Source organism: Parastagonospora nodorum (genome assembly GCF_000146915.1).
Source record: "Parastagonospora nodorum SN15 chromosome Unknown scaffold_13, whole genome shotgun sequence".
NCBI classification, from domain to species: Eukaryota; Fungi; Ascomycota; class Dothideomycetes; order Pleosporales; family Phaeosphaeriaceae; genus Parastagonospora; species Parastagonospora nodorum.
The window spans coordinates 535,506-555,928 of NW_001884561.1; the positions used below are offsets into that span (position 1 = coordinate 535,506).

Sequence of the window (20,423 nt, forward strand, 5' to 3'; positions counted from 1 at the left end):
AGTTGCTTTATCGGAAGCGTTTGGGATGGGATACCCCTATATTGTTGTACCTTTTTTTTTAAACCGCGGCGTGTACGAACAGGCGTTTTGGGCGAATTAGGAAAAACTATCACGCAGTCTAGAGAAGAATACACGAGGTAATATGAATTTACGAAAGCATCGCTTTTTTATTATTCGAATTTTATCAAGACTTGAAATTCCTGCGTATGTGCTTAGAGCGGAGTATCACGAAATGGATGAATGAGAGAGTCTCACAACAGCAATCGATCCAACCTCACAACACAGGTGGACTCCTCACAACGCCCGTGGACTAGCCACCTCACACGTCCCACTCTCCTCCACCTTGCTCCTCAGAAAACACGCCATCTTGATCCACCTGTTTCTAACACCCTTCCACCTCCACCACTTCCTCTTCTTCTCCGTCTCCCTTCCCCCCTCCTGCTGTTCCTCCTCATCCTCCTTCTCCCCTTCTCCATCTCTACCACCACCCTCTCGATACCCCCGCAAATCCCGCACCCTCGCCCCTTCCAAGTTGGCGCCACTAGCCCACATCGCCTCGCCGCTGACATCAAAGTGCTCCGTGAAGTGCGACGTGCGCCTGAGCACAGGGAACGTGAGCTGCGACGACGACACAGACACGGTGCGCATAGACACGGGCTGCGCGGTGAGCAGCGCGGGGCTTTCATCAGCAGCGAGGACGAGGGAGAGCGGGGAGGGCGCGATGCACGGCAGCGAAGAAGGCGTTGTAGTGCAAGAGTCGTGGGATTCAAAAGCAAACGGCGGCAGCGACGGCGACCACGTCGAAGAGGTATATGCACGACATCTGCGTCTTTCCTCAAGATCATCTTCTTCTTCAAAGGCATTCTCATTCTCTCTCCCCCATCGGTTCCACACCCGCGGCGCTAGAAACGTCCGGTCGGGCGTCTTCCGCGCCCGCTCTAGGTCCTGCAGCTGCGGCGCGGAGGTATAGGAACGATATGCGGGTACCGTGCTGAGCGGCTTGCGCGCGATGTGCACGGGAGGAGGGCGCAGGGACTCGTTGCTGATGGCGGTGTGGCGCAGGGAGCCGTGGCGGAGGGAGGGGTGCGTGTGGGATGTTGGGGTGGGCGGGAGGGAGATGCGAGATGTGCTGGGGGGAGGTGAGGTGAGGGGTGTGTAGGGGGGTGTGAGGGTGGACATTCTGGTGGGGGAGATGGAGTGGCTTGGAAGAGAGAAGGAGGGTGGTGTGAATATAGCGTGGTGGGTGTGAAGGGCTGGATAGCTTCAGTGGCGTTTGGGAGAGAGGAGGTGGAGTGTGATGACGATGTGAAGGTATACAGAATTCCCTGAGAAGGAAATATTGTAATTCAGAGAGCTGGTGTGCTTCAATATGCCGTGGAAATGCAAAAGTGTCTTGAAAGTGAAATGAAAATATCTAGCAAGGCGCAGATTTTATACAGCCAAAAAAAAAAAAAGGATATGGCCATCGCTAGATAAATTTTGAATATTTCCTATCCACGGTTCACACAAACCAAACCGATCCTACTGAACCGCGCCGGAACTATCAATATCCCGCACAGGCTGCTCCGGCAGCGCAAACATAGGGACCTTGCGTGCTGGACTGCCCAGCGGGTTGCGCATCCCGAGTTCTGCACTTGGAGGTGTGCCTTCCGGCTGTGATGGCTCAGAAGGCAGAGTCGCTAGCGTGGAGCCCGTCTCATTCGCCGCGGCGACTTTGGCGCGGATGGTAGAAAGTGCGGATTCATTGTTTTCATATGGGCATTGAGCACTGGGTGACTCCCCATGGCTGTCCTGTGGAAACAAGGCTGTTCCGTTTTGCGTGGTCGATTCGATATCCCGCGACCCTTCGGGATTCGCGGTTGGCTGGTTGGCCTCGGCATTCTCTCGCGACTCTTCCCCTGCTTCTGGTTTCGGGACGGTCCGTTTAGCCCGGGCTTTGGCAATCAAGTCGTCGAAGTCGGTTTTGTGCGACTTAGCGTACCCGCTACCGTCAAAGTCCTTTTTCATGATCTTGCTCTCTTTGGTATCTGCTCTCCCGCCTTGGGTATTTTCCCACTCTTCCAACTCTCTGACTAATTGCCGTTTATTCTTACGTACGCTTTCGTGTGCGTCGCAGTTCGAATTATAGATATTGAGCCACTCGATATGTCGTCTCTTCAGCAGCTCTTTAGTGCCCCAGTTCGGTATGCCGATCTCTTGTAACTTTTTCCGTAGCGCGCCCTCCTTTAGCATAGCATAGTTGAGTTGCGATAATCGGGTCGGAGGAGGTGAGGGATCCTTTTGTCGTCTTTGGAGTGGATTCGGAAATGCGGTTTTGGTTCTAGAGAGCAACTTGGTCAACCGAGGTTTCAGGCGAGTGATGTCATGCGTATACAAACCTTGATCGAGTACTGCGCCCCTGCGACGCGCTTGGCCCATCGCAAACGTCCAAGTGGTTGTATACCAGCTCTGCCTTCATAGATGTGTTGCAGATCGGGCATTTGGCCATACCCTCGGGTAGGAAGTCATCGTCACCGTCCCCTTCACTGTCTGCAACTTCAATGGGCACATCGTCTGAACTCTCGATGCGACGGCCTCTACTCCGCGTCTGTCTTGATCTCGTCTGTCTCGTAGGTTCGCCGTCTTCGATGTCTGTCTCGTCCAGTTTTCTCTTCTTATTGCTGGCAGAGTGCGCCTGCTCTTCTTTGTCCACACGCGCCATTTCCAATGCCTTTGGTCTCGCCTCTTGAAACCTCATGACGACCTCGCGCACCGCAATGTTTGGGGCCAATTTGTCGCTCGAGCACGCAGTCTTGCAGCTCGGGCATTTTCCGTCCGTGGCTATGCATCTTCGTATGCATATCGAGCAAAATGTATGCGAGCAGGAGGTGATGACGGGGTTCGACAGAAATTCCTTGCAGACTTCGCAGCGCAGTGCGGCCTCGAGCGATTCGAATTGGGGCAGAGACGTCGCTATCCAGTCCGTGGAGTCTGGTAAGTCAAACGTAGAGTCCATGTGGCTTTGCGAAGGTGTGGTGGGCGGATCCGGCGTGCTGGCTCGTTGCGGTGACCAAGTCGCGTCGGACGCGTTGATCGTTGTTTCGCGATCACGTGCAGTCTTTGGTGCATTATTTGCTTTGTCAGCAACATAGGGCTGCCGCTCCTGAATTTTCAACGAAAAAATTATCTTAGTCTGCTTGGGCATTGTGAGAAACATGAGGGAGCTTTTGGTTTGGTCACGGCTGCAAGGAGTTGAATGGGTGGTGTTGGGTCAAGTGAGTGGGGAGGAAGGAGCGATCAAGTCTTGCACAGGATTATTCACATGAGTGAAGGGCCGAAGTTTGAGCAGAGCGGGCATGGATTGTTGCGGCATCTGGCAAAATCTTGCTCAATCTCGCGTCGCATGAGATGGTCTTTGCGACCATATTCGGTCTCCTTGAGCTACCTATGCTCTACGTTGCACTCAGTCCATGGACCGTCTGAAACACTTCGCGCAGTCCTCACTTCTGCGAATCGCTCGGTGCGGCGTTGGATGGCGGTACAGACACCTTCTTGTTTGTTGTTCACCATTTCGTTTGCAGTATTTCAGAGCCACTCGAGGCATCAATTTGTCCCAACCTTGGTCATAGGGGACCATCACTTCAAACCTTGATGACCATGCTCTTGCTCTTGATCCCGTCGAAGACGCACGTATTGTCGACAGGTACATACTGCTCAGTGATGACCTTGATCACCTCTTGTGACACCATTCCGCCAGTCAATGCCCCGATGTTATGCAGTTCGGCGCCGCCAGCTCGCACACTATCATCTCATTAGCTTCAAGCTCGTGTCCAGATGATTCATCGTCAACCTACAGCTCACTGGCAAATTCTCCTATCTGCGTCTTGACCGCTGCATACTCATCCTCATCGATTGTGGCACTAGCTTCCTTGACAAGATCGTTTGCAATCTTGAAGGCAATACCTGTAAGCTTCTCCGTATCGGTGTCGGGATCTGTCTCGCCAGGTACTTGAGGAGCACCGCCCAGGCCATCTTTCAAGTGCGTTGCAGTGAACTCGTCCCATGCTAGAAAAGCAATGTACAACGGTATGAGCGAGTCAGGGAACGTAAGTGTTTGAGCTGAATCATGTCAGTCGATCACAACTTTCTTCCTTGTAGCCACTCACCAATAGACTTTGCGCGATCTCCCCACTTGACCGGTTCGCCAGCTTGGACGACTTGGAATGGTCGGCCCCGCACCAGCTTGATGTGAGCTGCGTTCTTACAGAACGCTTCAATGTCCTTCTCGTCGATGGGGTTGCTCCGATTTGTGTTTCGCTCCAAGAATCGCACACTCTCAACCACCTCTGCCAGATCTTTCCGCGCTTTTGACTTGTACACATTCTGCAGCTGGATGTAGTCGGCTGAACGCGCCTTCATGTCCGGTACTGAACCTGGCACGGGGAGGACATTGTACTTCGTGTAAAATAAGCCAATCGCATTAGCGATGACCCAAAAGGTGGGCGAATCTTCGCGCACTAGGAGGCACTCTGGGGCTGTAAATATCTCCTTAACAGCACTGCTCGGTTGTGGCGGGTTGAGCGACTTCAATACCGCAGCAACAGCTTCGTCAAAGTTCTCCTCGCCACCCTCAGGATTGTTTGTCCGCGCAGCTTTCGAGACGATGCTCCTGAGTTCAGTCTTGTCCTTGTAGTTGTCTGGTACTTTCCCATCATGGTTCTTCCTCCACTCCTCAAGATAGTGCAGTAACAGCGCAAGGTATGGGATGTGGCCGTGGTCCTCTGGCGCCATGTCGTCCATGTTGGCCGTCTTTTCTTGGGCGAACTGTAAAAGCTCTGGCCACGGTCTTAGTAGGCGAAGGTCTTGTGTCGATTCAGGGCTCGGATGTGTATCTACTATTGGAAATGCGGGCGGTAGATGTACGGAGAAGTGGGAATAGAAGCCGATCGAGTGGACGTAGAAGAGGGGTATAGATGCGACGCTCGCGTGGTCGGAGAGTTTGGCAAGGAGCTCGGGTCGGATAGGCGCAGTCGCGATTATCAGCGTGTATGGGCGCAAGGCATCGGGTTGAAGCAGCCATGATTCGGCAGGCTAGATGCTTGTCAGTAACGTTCTCAAAAGGGTAACGGGCGCGCAGTACCTCTGTGATGAAATGCCCGTCTACATCTGGGTTCAACTCCTTAAGCAGATTGCGCGTGACTTGGGCCCGGTAGCTTCCCAGATGTTCCTCTTCCAAAAAGAAGTTCACTCCGAGGTCTGCTTCGCTCACAATGGCCGAATCTTGAATCGTAAAGTTGCCAATGCCGGGGAGGACGAGGTTCTTCAGCGTCTCAACGCCGACAACACCAGGCCCGGAGTTTATGAGGAGGATGTGGGAGTTTTCAAGCGCGATCTGGCCGGTAGCTCCCCAAAGTCGCAATTGGCGATCGTACCTGCCGTGCTTAGTTGACGTGGAGCATGCAGGGTTGTGGTACGCTTACTTCTTCTCCTTGGCAGTCGGGCCCTGGACGGGGGGAGGTAGATCCGCCATCTTGTCCTGTTTCTAGTCGATGTTGAGGAAAAGAGGCAAACAAGTCGAATTGTTTGTACAATTGGCAGCGTAGGCAGCATCACGGATTCTGCCGGGCGGTAGGAGCTGTCACGAAAACGCGCTAAGGCGGTCGCGGGGTATCCTGGACGCAGCATGGTGGGGCCAACAAGCGTCATAATTCGGCCATGCATTGCGTCTCATCAGACTGCAGTCTAAGCTAAGATGCCGTTATGAATTGATATAGCTTCCCAACACGTTACCCGTTTTACGTTTTACCCAATTCATGCGGCTGGTCTCAACCTCGTTGCGACGACCACGCAATATAAATCAGCACGTCGGCATCATCCGTCATCATAAGCTCCAAGTGCCCCTCCAAACTTTTGTTACAACCACCGGCACCGGCACAAAGTCGACGCCTTACACTTCTTTCGTGTTACGAACAGCCACATTTCGCCATATCAATTCCTCGCCGAGCAACTTCCTCCCTTCTCTGTCACCCCACAGGTACAGTTCCACTATGACCGACACCGCCGTCGAAGCCGCAAAGCGCGCCGCCGCCCAACAAGCTGTGAAAGACCACTTCGACCCGTCAAGCACACATGTCGGCATTGGCTCGGGTACTACCATTGTCTACGTCGTCGAAGCCATAAAAGAGCGCTCTACCAACCCCAACATCCTCTTCGTGCCCACGGGTTACCAGTCGCGCCAACTCGTCATCAACGCCGGTCTCACGCCCATCAGCTTCGATTCCCTACCCGACCACATCATGCTAGATGTCGCTTTCGATGGCGCAGATGAAGTCGACGCCGAGCTGAACTGTATAAAGGGCGGAGGCGCGTGTCTATTCCAGGAAAAGCTAGTCGCCGAGAGAGCGAAGAAATTCGTCTGTGTTGCGGACTACAGGAAGAGGCAGGACCGTTTGCTCACCATCTGGCCCACCATTCCCATCGAGGTCGCACCCCTGTCGCAAAGAAAAGTCGTGGCTGCACTTAAACTGCTCGGTTCACCAAACCCGACGCTGAGGACCACGCTGCTGGAGAAGTCGGGACCCCTTAAGACGGACCAGGACTTCTACATTGTCGATGCGCCGTTCAAGACGCTGCTTACTGCGGCGGATGTTAAGGCAGGAAAAGGCAAGGGTGATGGAACGGACGGCACTTGGGAGGTCAAGGCGATTAGCAAGGCGATCAAGGGCTTGACTGGTGTGTTGGAGGTGGGCATTTTTGCTGGGCTGAATGGTGTTGAGGCGCAAGAGCTGCGCGCGCAAGACAAGTCCGTCAGTGCAGTCATGGGTGGCCAGAAGCCCATTGCCGTATACTTTGGCATGGCAGATGGCTCCGTCAAGCTACGAACGGCAGAGGGCGAACAATGAGGCAGTAAAACTAATTTTACTAAACACATCCCTAAGAGACTTTGCGTTTATTGAGTAGAAAAGCAAAACTGAGTATGCAATCAGCTGCCAAAACCTCGCATCCGATTGGGTTAGCGCTAATGTTAGCCAACATTAGTGACCATCGTGTTTGCTCCTTCCTGTAGCATTTGCGTTGTATCAACTTCATCTACTAGCGCTTGATTCACATTTTTAGCAAGTACGTTTAGCTTCTACTGCCTCGTAGCGAAAAGCGACCTAGGAGCCATGATTCTCCATTCCGATAGCAGCTGTGTCTCCAGGAACGATATAGACTGACACGGAGAAGTCGGCTTGTGCAAAGTGGATTGTAAGTCAATCGATGTTCGCGATGAACAGAACTTGTACAGACAATGTCTCGTCTCTCATCTGTCTCTAAATTCGGCCCCCAAATGGCGCTCAGCCCCCAGATTGCGCCCAGCCCCCAAATCGTGCTAAGCCACCACGAACCTCAACGAGTGCCGCCTTACTCCCCTGACGGAACTTCGCGACTGGTGCAATATCATATAGCTACTTTGCATCTTACTGCAATTATCGTTCATCGAGACATCGATTTCACCAATCCATATCAAACTCATGGCCGCCGTAAATCCTGACTCAGTCTCTACAACGCAATGAAATTGTGAGCAGTACTTGGTTCTCTATTTCGGATAAATCTGCGTCTTTGCAGGCAACTTCTTTCCTCGCTTTCCACATGGACTTCGTTGAGCCACCCCTTGGCGGAGAGGCTGTGGAGGTTCCCTTGGTCACTTCGACCGTGATGGGGCCAGACGACGATGAATGGCTGAAGTTTCGCAACCAGTGTCCTTTCCTCGATGATTTCGGCACATTGGATATTATCAGCTCGCAAGGAAAGATTGCGGAATTCATTCAGTCATGGCTCTATTTCGGGCTTCTTGCTGTGCTCAGCAACAAGGTTATTACTGGACGCGACTTTTCCACTTCTGGAAAACACTGGTCCAAGGTAGTCAGCTCAGATCTGGTCGCCTCTACCCTGGTCGATATGAAGCTCACTGTCCTACGGATGCCCCGAGACGAATGTATGAACGCACTCCGGCGGCACAAGACGCTACTCGTGGAAGCAGAAGTAGCCGCTCGTTGGGTCGAGAGCCACTTCTTTCGAAGCTCTAGTGAGCTTATAGACTTGATAATATTGTCGGTCAAAGTGCTCATCGAGACTATATCCACTTCTTACGATTGCGCACATAATAACATGTTCGAACACCTGTGTGGGACTTCTCTACAGTGGTATGACACCGCCAAAAGTGGGGGCGATCATTCAAAGGCTGCGGATCGAGCTCTGGAAAGCAAAATGATGGAAAATGGATGGTGCCTTCACCAGACATATAAAGTGCTTTCCACTTTCAGTTATCAGACCGCCTACTACTTTGCAAGACTTCCACGCCCGCGGAGTGCGGGATTGGGGCATGAGCTCTGCACCGAGAAGTCGTGCAAGGGTTGGGACTCCAAACCTAATCACACAAATGCGCGTCATGCGACAGAAACATGCACTTGTCCAACCATCAGCATCTCATCCGTAGATGTAGCGAAAGTGATACGAAGCGGCCAGATCCCTCTCGTGTCTATTGAGGAGGATGCACATGGGAGCCTGACGCTCAAACTTCATACAAGGAAAAGGTACGTGTAGCCCCGCTTGCGAGATTTGAATGTTTTGTTGAATTATGTTCTAAAATTCCTGATGATGTTTTAGGTCTTCGAAATATGTCGCCATATCTCACGTGTGGGCCGATGGTCTAGGAAATGCTTTCGAGAACGGTCTGCCAGCTTGTCAGCTTCGTATGCTCCAAACATACCTCGGACAAATTTCGAGTGATCGTTCGCCTTGGTCCGCATTTGCGAAATCCAAAGGCAGTACTCTATTCTGGATGGACACATTGTGCATTCCGGTGCAATTGGCGCCGCCAGCTGTCCCTTTCTCCAATGAAGACTTGAAAGACATCAAAGGAAAAGCTATTGATAAGATGAGCATGGTCTATTCGTCCAGTAGCCATACACTAGTTCTGGACGCAGAGATGAGAACGATACCCGTGTCAGCCGATCATGCAACTAAGCTCGCATACAGCCAGTGTTGTGGGTGGACAACTCGATCGTGGACACTACAAGAGGGTTGTCTTCCTCCACTGACTGTGTACGCCCTGGCAGACGGTGTGTACTCTGAAGAAGCTAGACGCTTTGGACAGCAATTCAGTTTCAAAGTCAACTATGCCATTCGTATCGCATTCCTTCTTCTAGGAAAGAGGTTTGCCACGCCAAGTCTCGTAATGGCCTCTCGCGGATTAACTCCGGATGCAGTGGCACGCTGCTTTGACTTCTCAGTACATCGCAACATTTGGACATCATTCTCAACCCGCTACTTCAGCATTTGGGACACGTACAATCGATACACGTCTGGGCGCCAAACAATCCAAGACCGAAACAAATATGCTCTAATTTGGAATGAGCTACTTGACCGTTCTTCGAGCCAACCAGCTGACACACCTGCAATATTTGCCAACCTGTTAGGCACAAGTGCCTACGAGGTCCTAAAGAGAGAAACAGAACAAGAAAGAGTGGCTCTCATTATCCGACAGCAAAAGGTGTTGCCAGTTGAGATACTTTTCAATACAGGACCGCGGCTACAAGAAAGACTGCACGAGCAGGGCTCCAGGCTATCCGCTAGCTCGCAACCACAACATCTCACAAGTCTCGGAAATGCACCTGAGGAATCGATAGGATTGTTGAACTTGTCAGATCCACAAACGAAATCTTTCAGGAACGGATGGGTACCTGCGGTCATAGGAGGTGACAGGATCTCAGAACCGCTCCTAGGCCAGCACTTCCTGCAGGTCCTTAACAATTGTCTCCAAGTCTATGAAACCGGCGAGGAACGACATGCCTACATGTACACAACTGCAGGATACTACCTTCCAACATCGAAATTTGTATTGAACTTCAAATGTCAAACAACGGACGACGAACTTACGGCGTGTGCACGAGACATGCTGATAGCCGTCGACAGAGTAGACGATCTTACGATGCGTAGCGATCCTGAAGAATCAGGGGAGACTGTAATGGGGCACTGCTTCATGTACGACCCCGGCTCGCTGTTGGCAATGTCCGCAGGCCTTGTCGAGTTTGCCCAAGGCTCGCATCTTGTCATTTTAAGCCGGTCTGAAGGACGTGCTACGACACTTTATAGCAGCCCGATACGCTTTTTTTCAATCTCAAAGAAGCAACAAAGCTCAGAAGGTATTCCCACGATAAAGTGCGAGTGCAATATCCACAGTAGCAAAGAATTTGTTGATATCCTGTACGGTAAGTACCGCCCTCTTGAGCTTACGATCCCAAATCGAATCCAGCAATTAATCTATCATACAGATGCCGAAGACCTAGGCCCACTCCTGACACCCTCATCAAAGTCGCCCGGCCAAATTTTCTTGGACCATTGGATCGATCCAATCGCCATCTTCCTAGCACACAGCTACATATCCAGTGGCCTGAGACCATATATCGGTACCCTGCGTCCAAAATTAGACACACTCGCATGGTTCATCATGCCTCTGCTCGTGTACCTATATCAGAAGAAGATTGTGAAAAGAGCAGCAAAACAACTGTTCCTCGAGCCACTCAACGACCGAGGACAACAAAACCTGGCTATCTCTGGATCCTGGACAAGGAGAATCCGACGTCAAATTGACGCTGCCATCGTGTCATACTGGTCTATCATCCTCGTCGGCCCCATCATCGACGGCCTATTCTTCCTGGCACTCAAAGGCTCAGAAGGCAAAAACTGCGTCATACGCTCCAAGTTAAATCTGTTCGTTTCAGTCACCTACGTGTCATATTGGTATCTACTCGTCGGCTTCTCGGGCACGAAGGGCTGGGGAAGGAAGTTCACGGGATGGTATTTCTACGTTCTTGTAGCGCTGCTCTGTGCAAGTGCGACACACGATTTAGTTGTTTTTGGGCCGACGACAAATGTGCTTACAAAGTACGCTATGCTGTGTCTGAACATGTTTGGCGTCGTGTGGATTAGCAGATATCTGGGGAAAGGGGAAAGAAGACAGAAACCTGCTGGTACTTAGGAGTGTGGTTGTTATGCTGTATATTCACATATAGTGAGAAACCTTTGCTCTCGGGAACCACACTGTATATTTCCATCACTGTCAGTCTCAAGCCACCACGCACAGAAAACAAACAGAATTCATCACATGATCAAGTTTCATTCATCAAGTTATGCAAAGTAGCTATCGTTATGAAAAGACCAAACAAGAAAGAGCCCTCCAGGCTCGCGACATCGTCGCAGAAAGTAATTTTTCGTTCTCCCATGCCATCTGCCCGCATGTCTTCATGTATCCACACTATCCATCGTCTAAGCGCGATGAGCAGCCCACCTTCTCCTGGAGCGGAAGCTCTGGATGCCCCTCTTGAAGTCCACCGCCGCAGTAACATACACCGTCTGCGTAACAACCTCGACCTCAGTGACAGTGATGCAAACGCCGCCCGGCACGCACGCTGGGCCCTTGGTAGGCTTAGGCGCGGAGGGCGCGGCGGTGATGGTAGAGGAGGGCTTGTCGGCGGGCTTCTCTGGCGCAGGGGCGGGGGCGGGAGCTGGCTTATCTTCCTTCTCCGGTGCAGGAGCGGGAGCAGGGGCGGGCTTGACGGGGTACGAGTCCTGCTGGTCCGGCTTGGGGGCCGCGAGAGTGGGCTTAGGAGCCTGAGGCTGGGGTTGAGGTTGAGCAGCCGGCTTCTCAGCAGCGGGGGTTTCCTTAGCCGGGGGCTGTGCCGGGTAGTCAGGCTTCTCAGCAACAGGTGTTTCCTTCGCAGGGACCTGAGCTTGCGTCTTGCTCTCAGGGGCCTTTTCTGGCTCGGGTGCAGGTGCGGGAGCATCGACAATACCTCCGCCAACGGTCGCCATGATCTTGCCGACGTCGATGGCCTTCTTCTCCGCAGTCATGACCTTGCCCTTGTTAGGCGGGCCGTTGAAGTCCTTCGCGTTGCACGCATCCTGGATGCTGGTGCACTTTGTCTCCCACTGCTTGCAGCCCGAACCGCCCGTCGGCGGCGTAGAGGACCAGCACGTCTTGCTCTGCGCCCAGCAATCCTCTGACGCAGCCCAGCAGCCCTTCTCGTCGGAGTAGGATTGGACTTCCTTGCCACACCAGTTGGCGTTCTCCATGATGCAGTCGGCGGGCTTGAAGCCGGAGGCCTGGTTGACGGATGCGATGTTGGCCTTGGCGACGAGTTTGGCGACAGCGGGGCCGGGGATCGGGTATTTGGAATTGTCTTGGTTGTAGATGTCCCAGCTGGTGCTGGGCTCGCCGGCCTTCATGTGTCCTGGGATGGAGACGGTAGACTCAGGACCAAGAGAGCCGCTGCTCTTGAGGAAGATCTGGGCACAGCCAGTGTAGGGCTGGGGGTCTCCGATGTTGGCACTGTGCAGAGCGAGGATCTCGGGACGGGCGAGGTAGTCGCCGCCTTCGAGGCCCTTGGGGAGCTTGACGTTGAAAAGACCCTTGTTGTCGATAATCTCGTCAGTGCACCAGCGCTTGGTGGAGGCGTCATAGCCATGGTCGAAGATCTTGAACCATCCGTCTCCAGCGGCCTTGTCGTCCGACGGTCAGGAGGAGACCTTCTTCAGGTAGACGGCACATGGTCCGTAGTGGCCACGGTCGATGCTTCCCATGGATGCATCGTCTGCCCACTCACGGATCTCGAATGTTAGGAGTGCGCCGTCGTTGACGGGCTGGGTACGAGATACACCCTTGGTGCCACCAACATCTGTCGTGCGTCAGTAATTTGATAAAGAGGTTTGGAAGGGTGTGACTTACTGCAAGCCATGTCATCGCTGTCAAGGCTAGCAATGGGGCTGCCGGCGGTCTCAGCGTTGGGGTTCATACGCATGGCAACGCCATCACCCTGCTTTAGTTAGAAAAAGTAGTCATCCATTGAAGTGTGTGTCATACCTGGGGCACTCCGTCGACGTAAAAGTCTGTAAAGACAGTGTGGGCAAGCACAGCAGGCACAGAGGCCATAGCTGCGAGAAGCATAGACTGAGTCTTCATCGTGATGGTATTTCCGATATCGTGTTCGTGAAGATCGTTGTCGAATGTAGCAATGCTAGTATGCACACAGGAAGAGAATCTCTAGGACTCAAGCAGTGAATTCAGCTTATCAAAAAATGAATGGACAGTCGACTGGCGACGTGAAAGGAATGACAATGGCAGCAAAGCGCCGAAAAGAAAGACTGAAGTTGGTAGCTGAAGCTTTGCCGTGCAAGAGACCAAAGGTGAAGAGAACCACACGGTGTCTGCGGGCACACCGCAGGTTTTGATCCTATACACAATGGGGGCCTAGAGCAGACATCCCCTCCTCGCATCCCTGTGACGAGCCGTTCTTCAGCCGCTGCGCCGGCGTTAGTCCTTGAGACACATCTCTTGGAGGTGCGCCTCTCCTGCCCAATCTTACGGGGAGTGACGAGCTATCCCGAAGGGCCTTGTAAGCCTTGGAGAACACTCGTCCAATCACCACGTCGCACCAAAAGCTTCGTGGGAACTTGAAACACAAACGGATTCTCTAGCGAGGCCCCTACGTCGAAGAGCGGCAAGGTCACCCGCTGACGGCGCTATCTCAGACTGCACTAATTCAGGTACCGCGCCTTAATTTATCTTCGTTGTTTGCTTGGCAAATCCGATCGCCCACGAACAGCGTGTGAGTAAATGGGGCCTTGAAACACTAAAGGCGGAGTTTGTATATTAAAAATGACATCCCACGGCGAAGAATTCCCTTCTTCGCGGGCGCCGAGTATATTCGACGATGCAAGCTTACTCAGGAGGTTGCTATTCCTATGCACCCAAATGCCGACGCCAATGCGGATGATCCTCCACAAAAGCTGACTCTTCCTTTTACCGACCCGAATTGCGAATCTTCGCCCTGAAGCCAAGATCGCGCCTCGTCTCTGGGATCCCCGTTCCCGAGCCGTATAGCGATCATTGGATGATCTGAGCGGCAGAGCAAATGCCTTCGAGGCAAAAGGACGACAATTGTTTGCGAAAACCTAATTCGGTCTTGTTTCATGACGTTGTGCAGCATGTCGTAGCAGTTGCCCCTCGCGCAAAAGATGTGCGGCTGCAGGCTGTGCCACGCGCTCCTGATCACTGCATCAGAACAGCATGATCTGGGCCATATTCCGAGCCTCCCCTTGCACCAGTTGGCCGATGCCACCGGTTGCACAAGCATCGCAGCAGTTTCTTTTCGTTGAGCCCAAAACAATCAAAGTTTTGTGGGAAGACCTTGCTTGTCATGACTAGCTCGCACGTGGATATTGCTGCACATGGCCCAAGTCACTAGCGAGTCGGTTATTTGGCTATGACAAGCCAGCACCTCCCGAGCTCTGGGAGACGGGGTGAACCTAGACGACTGCACATACAATTTCGACGACGATCTTGAAGAGCGACAGTGATCGCGTCCATGATCGGTAAATCCGAATTTCAACCGTAAGTTTGGAAACCATTCTGGCTCAGCGCAGTGGATGTGTTCGCAGTGTGTTGTGATGCGCTCGCCGCCTCGTTCTCCGCTCGCTCCAATATGCTTTTGAGTATATCGCGGAAGTCGGAAGTGTCTTTTTCCTGCCCGGGTCCAAATGATCTCGTCGACCACTTCACATCGCTGATCCTTAGGCCGTAGATGCTGCGAAACTGTAGCTTCCTGAAGGAAATTTCCACTCCTTCAGAGAATGCATACCCATCCCGATGCTGGTTTAGGGTACAGTAAATTGCTTCTGTATTTGGACTTTCGGCGTGCTCTATACACATTTCCTGGAGGCCTTGCTTGACCGTCTCTATCAGCCATCGACTGCCCCTCTTGGTAACATAGTGGAGTTTCTTCGAATCGCCCAAGGTCAGCGATTGCAGATTGTGTTCGACTAGCGGCTTGATGTAGCTGACGGTTCTAATGGTGTTCATATGGCGGTCCAACTGGACAGCGTGGACAGCATTGAATGTAGGGTCCCAGGGGAGAGGCCATGCACCAAGGGATATCAGAGGGCTGAGCAAGAAGCCTTCCGAGATAGATGTCTCGACCTTGGGCCTGGCGGAAATCATGAACGAAGGTGAAAACGCAGGATTGACAGGCGGCGAGGGGCGGGGTCCTGGAAAACCTCCGGCCTCGTAAAGGTGTATCTTCAAGGTTGCGATGAGGTTGCTCTTCTCGACGGCGTGTGTCTGGCGAAAGATGTCTGTCGGGTCCATGTTACTTTGGAACGAGTTTTCGATCCTCCGAAACACGAACAGCCAGTGATCGAGCAGGCGAAGCTCGTCACAAATGCGCCGAGTTCGATCTCTCACAGCCCCATAGCGACCAGCAGAGCCCTCAAGAGCGACACCCCATGCCAGAGCAGCATTACAATGTTCCCGGAGATGTAGACACACGTCGCCTAGCCATCGTGCTGCAGCAATATCACCGTCATCCAGGTTGGTGCGGTTGAGATATATGCCATTGAAAACACTTTCGAACGACTGCTTTGCTTTAACGAAGTTGCCCGCGAACGAGTGACAGACGCCAATGAGATGGCGCAGAATCCTGCGATCTGGCTGTGTACCAGTGCTGATAACAGTATGCCCTCGCTCAACAGCTGCCAACTGCTCCTCGAGGTGCCTGGACGCGGTCACGAAGTCGCGCCTACTCCACGCTGCAATTGCTTGTTGAGCAGTCCAGTATAGATCCGCTGTTTCTGTGCCATGTTTATCATAATAAGATGGGGGTACAGGGAGTATCAACGGTTCTACATGTGGTTGAACTGGTCGAGCAGATGTTTGTAACAGTGCGTCCGGAAATGCCAAAGGCGGCTCAAGAGATGGCAATACCTCTGGAGCTGTAGGCGTCGCGGGAATCGGAGGCATTGTGTCTGCCGCGAGAATCGGGGGCGTCGCATCTATCTGCGGTATCGATGGAGGTGCTCGTGCAGGTGGCGCCGGTACTGTAAATGCTGCTAGGGATGATGCTGGAGAAGACGAGGACGTAGCCGTGATGACTGGGCTTGGTGCTGTAGGCGTGACCTGAGGCAGCCCCAGAGATGGGACAGGAACGCGTTTTATTTGATGCTCAACTGAGGAATGAGTTGAGGCTACTTTTGACACAGATTCCGGCCAGGCATAAAGCGAAGACGTATCTGTATCCGGAGAATGTGATACGGCATATGATGATACCGCTGAACGTTCAGGGACCGACACAGATGTCGTGGACGGAGACGGAATTGATCGCGTCCTCTGATAATCCTCCGTTGGCGGGGTCATCAATGGAGATGGAGGCCGTACTGGCGTCGATTGACTCCTTGGTTGAGACGGCCATAGGTTAGGGACATCTAGATGATGCGTTCCAGGTATATCTCCAAAGTCTAACACGGAAAGAGCTTCGCCGAAGTCGACAGACAAGGTCTGAAAAGCGTCTGGCTCGGCACGTTGCTCTAGAAGACGACCCTCGTTGACGGCCTGCACCAGCCAGTCTATGATCACATCGCGATAACTCAATGCGTCCTGTTTGGCTACGCCAACGTCTTCGAGGTCGCGCAGTACTTGGGTCCACGCTGCCTCGTCCTCTTCATCTTCGTCCGTGGCGGCCCCAGATGTAATCCTTTCGAGCGACGCGATGCTCTCTTCTCTGTGTCCACCCCTGTAGTCGTGCTCAAGCCTTTCTAGCGCTTCTAGTATAAGGACTTGGTTGTCATGTATGAGTGAAGTGTAGAAGCTGTTCAGTATCGTCACGCTTGACGTGATTCGTTCGCGCAGGATTCTCGATTTCTCAGGATCATACGTGATGCGATCCCACGTTCTTTTGGTTTTGGTATCAAGACCATTGTAGTGTGTAAGGAGCGTGTCCAGCTCCTGGAGCACTTCGATGCATGGCTCGTATGCATCTTGAAGCTGCTGCCTCTTGTTGTCGGGTATCTTATCGAACTTGTCCGTAATGTCTTCGAGGAGGTTTGAAAGGCTACGTGCTTCAGTCGTCAGACGCTTGTATTCGCCCGTGCAGTCGCGACCTAGGAAGTGGGTTGTTAGTTGGGCGACTCGGGCCGGGCCTGGAATGACGTACAATTCCGGTAGCAACGCCTCGCTATCTCGCAGAGTTTGAGCACATCACCGACACTAATGACACTCATTGTGAATGTCTCACAAGCATGTTCCAGTTGACGCGTCTATGTGGCGCATACAGACGCGCAATGTGTGTAAACGAGTGTTGTAGGTTGCAGGCAGGATTTCCTGCAGCTGAGCGGCGGGATGGCGCATTGGGGGCCGAAATCAAGGTGCGGCGCCTCGAGGTCTGGCAGACCACCTGCTCGATCGCAGGCGTTGCACGTCTGAAGACTGGCGAATATCCTCTTCAACCCACGAGAAGAATGATGTTTGATTATTCATTCATCAGGTACAAGATGGGGACGAGCACTTTCCTTTCAATGTACTCGGGGTCATCGCTTGCCCAAGCTCAGGCACCATGGCCAATCAGATGCCAGTCGATCCAAGACAACTCTGCGCCGTACTGCACACTGGCAACTTTTGCTGAGTCACTTCAATCTTCCTTAGCCATTTGAATATGATTTAAACTTCAACTTTTCTGTACCATATCAAATCTCTTACGCATACTTCGCCCCCGCCAACAACCTCTCCGTACTCTCCTCACTCGGCGCCACCTCACTCAACCGCCCTTCACTCTCTGTCTCCATTCCCGTTTCTATCTCCGTCTCAGTTTCCACGTCGACCTGCCTAACTGTCTCCCTCTCCTTCTCCCTCTTCTCCCCCGTCGCTTTCACCGCCATCTCCATCAACCTGATCTCCTCCTGCCTCTGTACCTCCTTCTGCAATTCCATCGCATCCTCCAGCGCCCTGATCCTCTCCCTCTCCCTCTCCTTCTTCGCCGCTGCTCTTTTCGCCCGGTTGGAGACTTTCTTGGGGATGAAATCTGAGTCCCAGAATGCCCTAGTGATATAGCATATTAGTTTCAAATTTCACCTCCATGTCCTCACGGGTATTTTGTTTGTAAGCCAGGGGCTACTTACTCCCAGCATCCAACTCCAATGATTCCCGCAAGAGTCAGCACGAAGACGAGACTCATGCAGCCGATGAATAGCTCGTTCATTTGTTTTGTCTTGTCGAGGTTCTTGGCCGCCCATGCGTCAGGGATTTCGCTTTCGGCGACGACGGTGCCGACTCGAGTGGGATGCCAGATGTGGCTCAAGGATGGGGATGGGGATGGATGTATGGAAGCCTTGATGGATGATGTAGACATGGAGTTTGTTGATAGCGGATCTGATTGTGTTGGATCTGGCGTCGGCGTAGTCACATCAGATTGACGTGGACGCGAGATAAATGAGGTCACGAAGCTGGTGAAAGGTGTCGAGGATTCGTCGGGGTCTGAACTTGGTGACAGTGTTTTTGAGGATTCTGCTGCTTCTTCGCCGTCTTCAGCTTCGGCTCGAGGAAGCTTTTCCAATGTTGCCCATTTCTTTGTCTGGTGGCGTGGTGTCATCTTGCAAAGGAAATATGTGGTAAAATGCCAGCGCATGCGACCAGTTCAAAGACAGCAACGACTGAAAGAAAGACACACGACATTGACTGATATACGCAACCTTTGGAGAGGGAGTTCGGAGTATTGGGGCCGTACTTGCATGAAGTACCATATTTCGTGGTTCGCACCCCGCCGCGTGACGATGAACCATATACTACAAGCCACTTCGCCCAATGATGTTGAGCATCGTCGCGCCCAGCAACGTACCACGTTCGAAAGGGGCGACGATCGTGGGAGGATGCACGAGCGAAGCGAGTAAAGCGTCCGTAGTGTAGTTAGGTCTAGAGATCAAGCTGGATGGACATAGCACGTCGCGATGAAGGCGTACTCGCGGAACGTAGGACTTTAGTTTTGCTTGCTAAGGACAGTTGCACAAATGGAGTGAGCAACATTGAGGCGAACGCTCTATCTGCGTTCGGTGGAAGCGCAACTTCTTTCATTTGACAGGATCTAGCACAATATTATCGATCAAACGCACAGGAATCTGACCTCCGCCGACCCCCAGCTCTTCGCCCTCTTGAGGCTCCTCAAGTGGCAACATTTTCACGGCACCACTAAGCACAGCGCCCCTTGTATCATCTACCTCATCCACCTCTTCCATGGTGTCAGGGTCAGCCAGGCTGATGTAGTCGACCTGAAACTTGGCACGACGACTCGGCGCCAGTGCCTCCTGTTCGAGTAAGGTAGTGTCACCGTGATCAGCTGCAGGCCATAGTATGTCGCCCCTTAGCCGCTTCCCGGCTTTGTACTGTGCCTCAGCCTTCCGCAGCGCTTGGTTTAGCACGATACCAACTGCACGGCGACGAGCACCGAGATAAACATTGCGAGACGATAGGGCCAGTCCGTCTGCCTCTCGCGACGTAGGAATGATGCGTAAGTCCATGTTTAGGTGAAAATCCTTGATCAGCTTTCTGATCACAGCAGTCTGCTGCACGTCTTTTTGGCCAAAGTAGACTCGTTCTGGCGCGCAGATGTTGAACAACTTCATGCAAACTGTTGCTACACCGCGAAAGAATACAGGTCTTGACGCTCCCTCAAGAAGCTGCCCGAGTGGGCGCATCTCTATGAAGCTTCCGACACCAGGTATGCTACTATCGGGCGGTTGCGTAGGGTACATGATCTTCGTGCTGGGTGCGAACACGGCGGATACACGTCCTTTACTCGCGCTCGCCAACTCTTGATCCAGCTTGCGTAGCATTTGCATGTCCGCATCCCACGTCTTTGGATATGAAGCCAGATCCTCATTCAGTCCGAACTGTGTCGGATTGACATATACTGTCACGAAGACGTCGGTGTTCTCGGCTGCTGCGTGACGTATGAGGGAAAGGTGCCCCTCGTGCAATGCGCCCATGGTCGGCACGAGGCCAACTGTACGATCCTTGAGAAGTAGACCCCTCCGGAATTGGCGCAAAGGAGCTACATCGTGGAAGACTTGTGTGCCGGGCTGGGTCGACGCGTTTCGCAAGGGGAGGGTCGTGGAAAGGCAACGCGCGCCGAATCGCTTGGAAGGAGCTGTCGGCAGGCGCGCGACGTTGGAGAATGCTGCCCTATATGGCACAGACACTGCGCTGATTAGTCACGCGATGTCATGGCTCAGCGTGAGGCTATTCACCAGCTGTTTGTCGGAAAAGTGCCATAGCGGTGTGACGCGCCGTGGTGCTGAGGACTATAGCTTCCTACTGGACTTTAGATCATGGGGGAGAGGTGGTGATGTGAAGTTTGCCATGCAATGCGGATGAGCGGAACACGCATGCAAACTGTGCCATGTCGGTGGTCAGTTGAGAAGGGCATGGAAGCCTCGTAACTACGACGCAGCTTCAGGTACGATCACGATCACGTGTCTCTGCGGCTCGTATTGTGCACATACTACGACGAAACATGGGGCCTTTCAAATTCATCCAGCCTTATAGTACTGATGCGCTATGAAGCAATCGGCTTTTATCATAG

General features: G+C 52.7%; 9 protein-coding genes across 9 annotated transcripts; 3 read left to right on the plus strand and 6 right to left on the minus strand.

The window, feature by feature from the left end:
• Positions 1 to 294: 294 nt before the first annotated feature.
• Positions 295 to 5,509, minus strand: SNOG_08728 (hypothetical protein; the record flags this gene model as incomplete). Its single annotated transcript, XM_001798984.1, has 10 exons — positions 295 to 1,129; positions 1,526 to 2,068; positions 2,403 to 3,221; positions 3,302 to 3,420; positions 3,627 to 3,780; positions 3,834 to 4,044; positions 4,146 to 4,803; positions 4,903 to 5,070; positions 5,120 to 5,411; positions 5,460 to 5,509. 10 exons carry the CDS (start codon positions 5,507 to 5,509, stop codon positions 295 to 297), a joined length of 3,849 nt encoding a protein of 1,282 aa, XP_001799036.1.
• A 517-nt stretch (positions 5,510 to 6,026) lies between these two features.
• Positions 6,027 to 6,881, plus strand: SNOG_08729 (hypothetical protein; the record flags this gene model as incomplete). The annotated part of the gene is made up of 1 exon (XM_001798985.1): positions 6,027 to 6,881. The coding sequence occupies one exon, from the start codon at positions 6,027 to 6,029 to the stop codon at positions 6,879 to 6,881; it is 855 nt and encodes a 284-aa protein (XP_001799037.1).
• Positions 6,882 to 7,316: 435 nt separating this feature from the next.
• Positions 7,317 to 7,495, minus strand: SNOG_08730 (hypothetical protein; the record flags this gene model as incomplete). The annotated part of the gene is made up of 2 exons (XM_001798986.1): positions 7,317 to 7,408; positions 7,444 to 7,495. The coding sequence occupies 2 exons, from the start codon at positions 7,493 to 7,495 to the stop codon at positions 7,317 to 7,319; spliced, it is 144 nt and encodes a 47-aa protein (XP_001799038.1).
• Positions 7,496 to 10,003: 2,508 nt separating this feature from the next.
• On the plus strand, positions 10,004 to 11,002 carry SNOG_08731 (hypothetical protein; the record flags this gene model as incomplete). Its single annotated transcript, XM_001798987.1, has 3 exons — positions 10,004 to 10,086; positions 10,204 to 10,232; positions 10,296 to 11,002. The coding sequence occupies 3 exons, from the start codon at positions 10,004 to 10,006 to the stop codon at positions 11,000 to 11,002; spliced, it is 819 nt and encodes a 272-aa protein (XP_001799039.1).
• Positions 11,003 to 11,289: 287 nt separating this feature from the next.
• Positions 11,290 to 12,982, minus strand: SNOG_08732 (hypothetical protein; the record flags this gene model as incomplete). The annotated part of the gene is made up of 4 exons (XM_001798988.1): positions 11,290 to 12,522; positions 12,550 to 12,698; positions 12,749 to 12,836; positions 12,884 to 12,982. The coding sequence occupies 4 exons, from the start codon at positions 12,980 to 12,982 to the stop codon at positions 11,290 to 11,292; spliced, it is 1,569 nt and encodes a 522-aa protein (XP_001799040.1).
• A 1,425-nt stretch (positions 12,983 to 14,407) lies between these two features.
• Positions 14,408 to 17,073, minus strand: SNOG_08733 (hypothetical protein; the record flags this gene model as incomplete). Its single annotated transcript, XM_001798989.1, has 2 exons — positions 14,408 to 16,953; positions 17,007 to 17,073. The coding sequence occupies 2 exons, from the start codon at positions 17,071 to 17,073 to the stop codon at positions 14,408 to 14,410; spliced, it is 2,613 nt and encodes an 870-aa protein (XP_001799041.1).
• Positions 17,074 to 17,091: 18 nt separating this feature from the next.
• On the plus strand, positions 17,092 to 17,502 carry SNOG_08734 (hypothetical protein; the record flags this gene model as incomplete). The annotated part of the gene is made up of 2 exons (XM_001798990.1): positions 17,092 to 17,135; positions 17,157 to 17,502. 2 exons carry the CDS (start codon positions 17,092 to 17,094, stop codon positions 17,500 to 17,502), a joined length of 390 nt encoding a protein of 129 aa, XP_001799042.1.
• A 42-nt stretch (positions 17,503 to 17,544) lies between these two features.
• On the minus strand, positions 17,545 to 18,437 carry SNOG_08735 (hypothetical protein; the record flags this gene model as incomplete). Its single annotated transcript, XM_001798991.1, has 2 exons — positions 17,545 to 17,887; positions 17,968 to 18,437. 2 exons carry the CDS (start codon positions 18,435 to 18,437, stop codon positions 17,545 to 17,547), a joined length of 813 nt encoding a protein of 270 aa, XP_001799043.1.
• A 459-nt stretch (positions 18,438 to 18,896) lies between these two features.
• Positions 18,897 to 20,242, minus strand: SNOG_08736 (hypothetical protein; the record flags this gene model as incomplete). The annotated part of the gene is made up of 2 exons (XM_001798992.1): positions 18,897 to 20,023; positions 20,205 to 20,242. The coding sequence occupies 2 exons, from the start codon at positions 20,240 to 20,242 to the stop codon at positions 18,913 to 18,915; spliced, it is 1,149 nt and encodes a 382-aa protein (XP_001799044.1). The 3' UTR covers positions 18,897 to 18,912.
• Between the last annotated feature and the right edge of the window lie 181 nt (positions 20,243 to 20,423).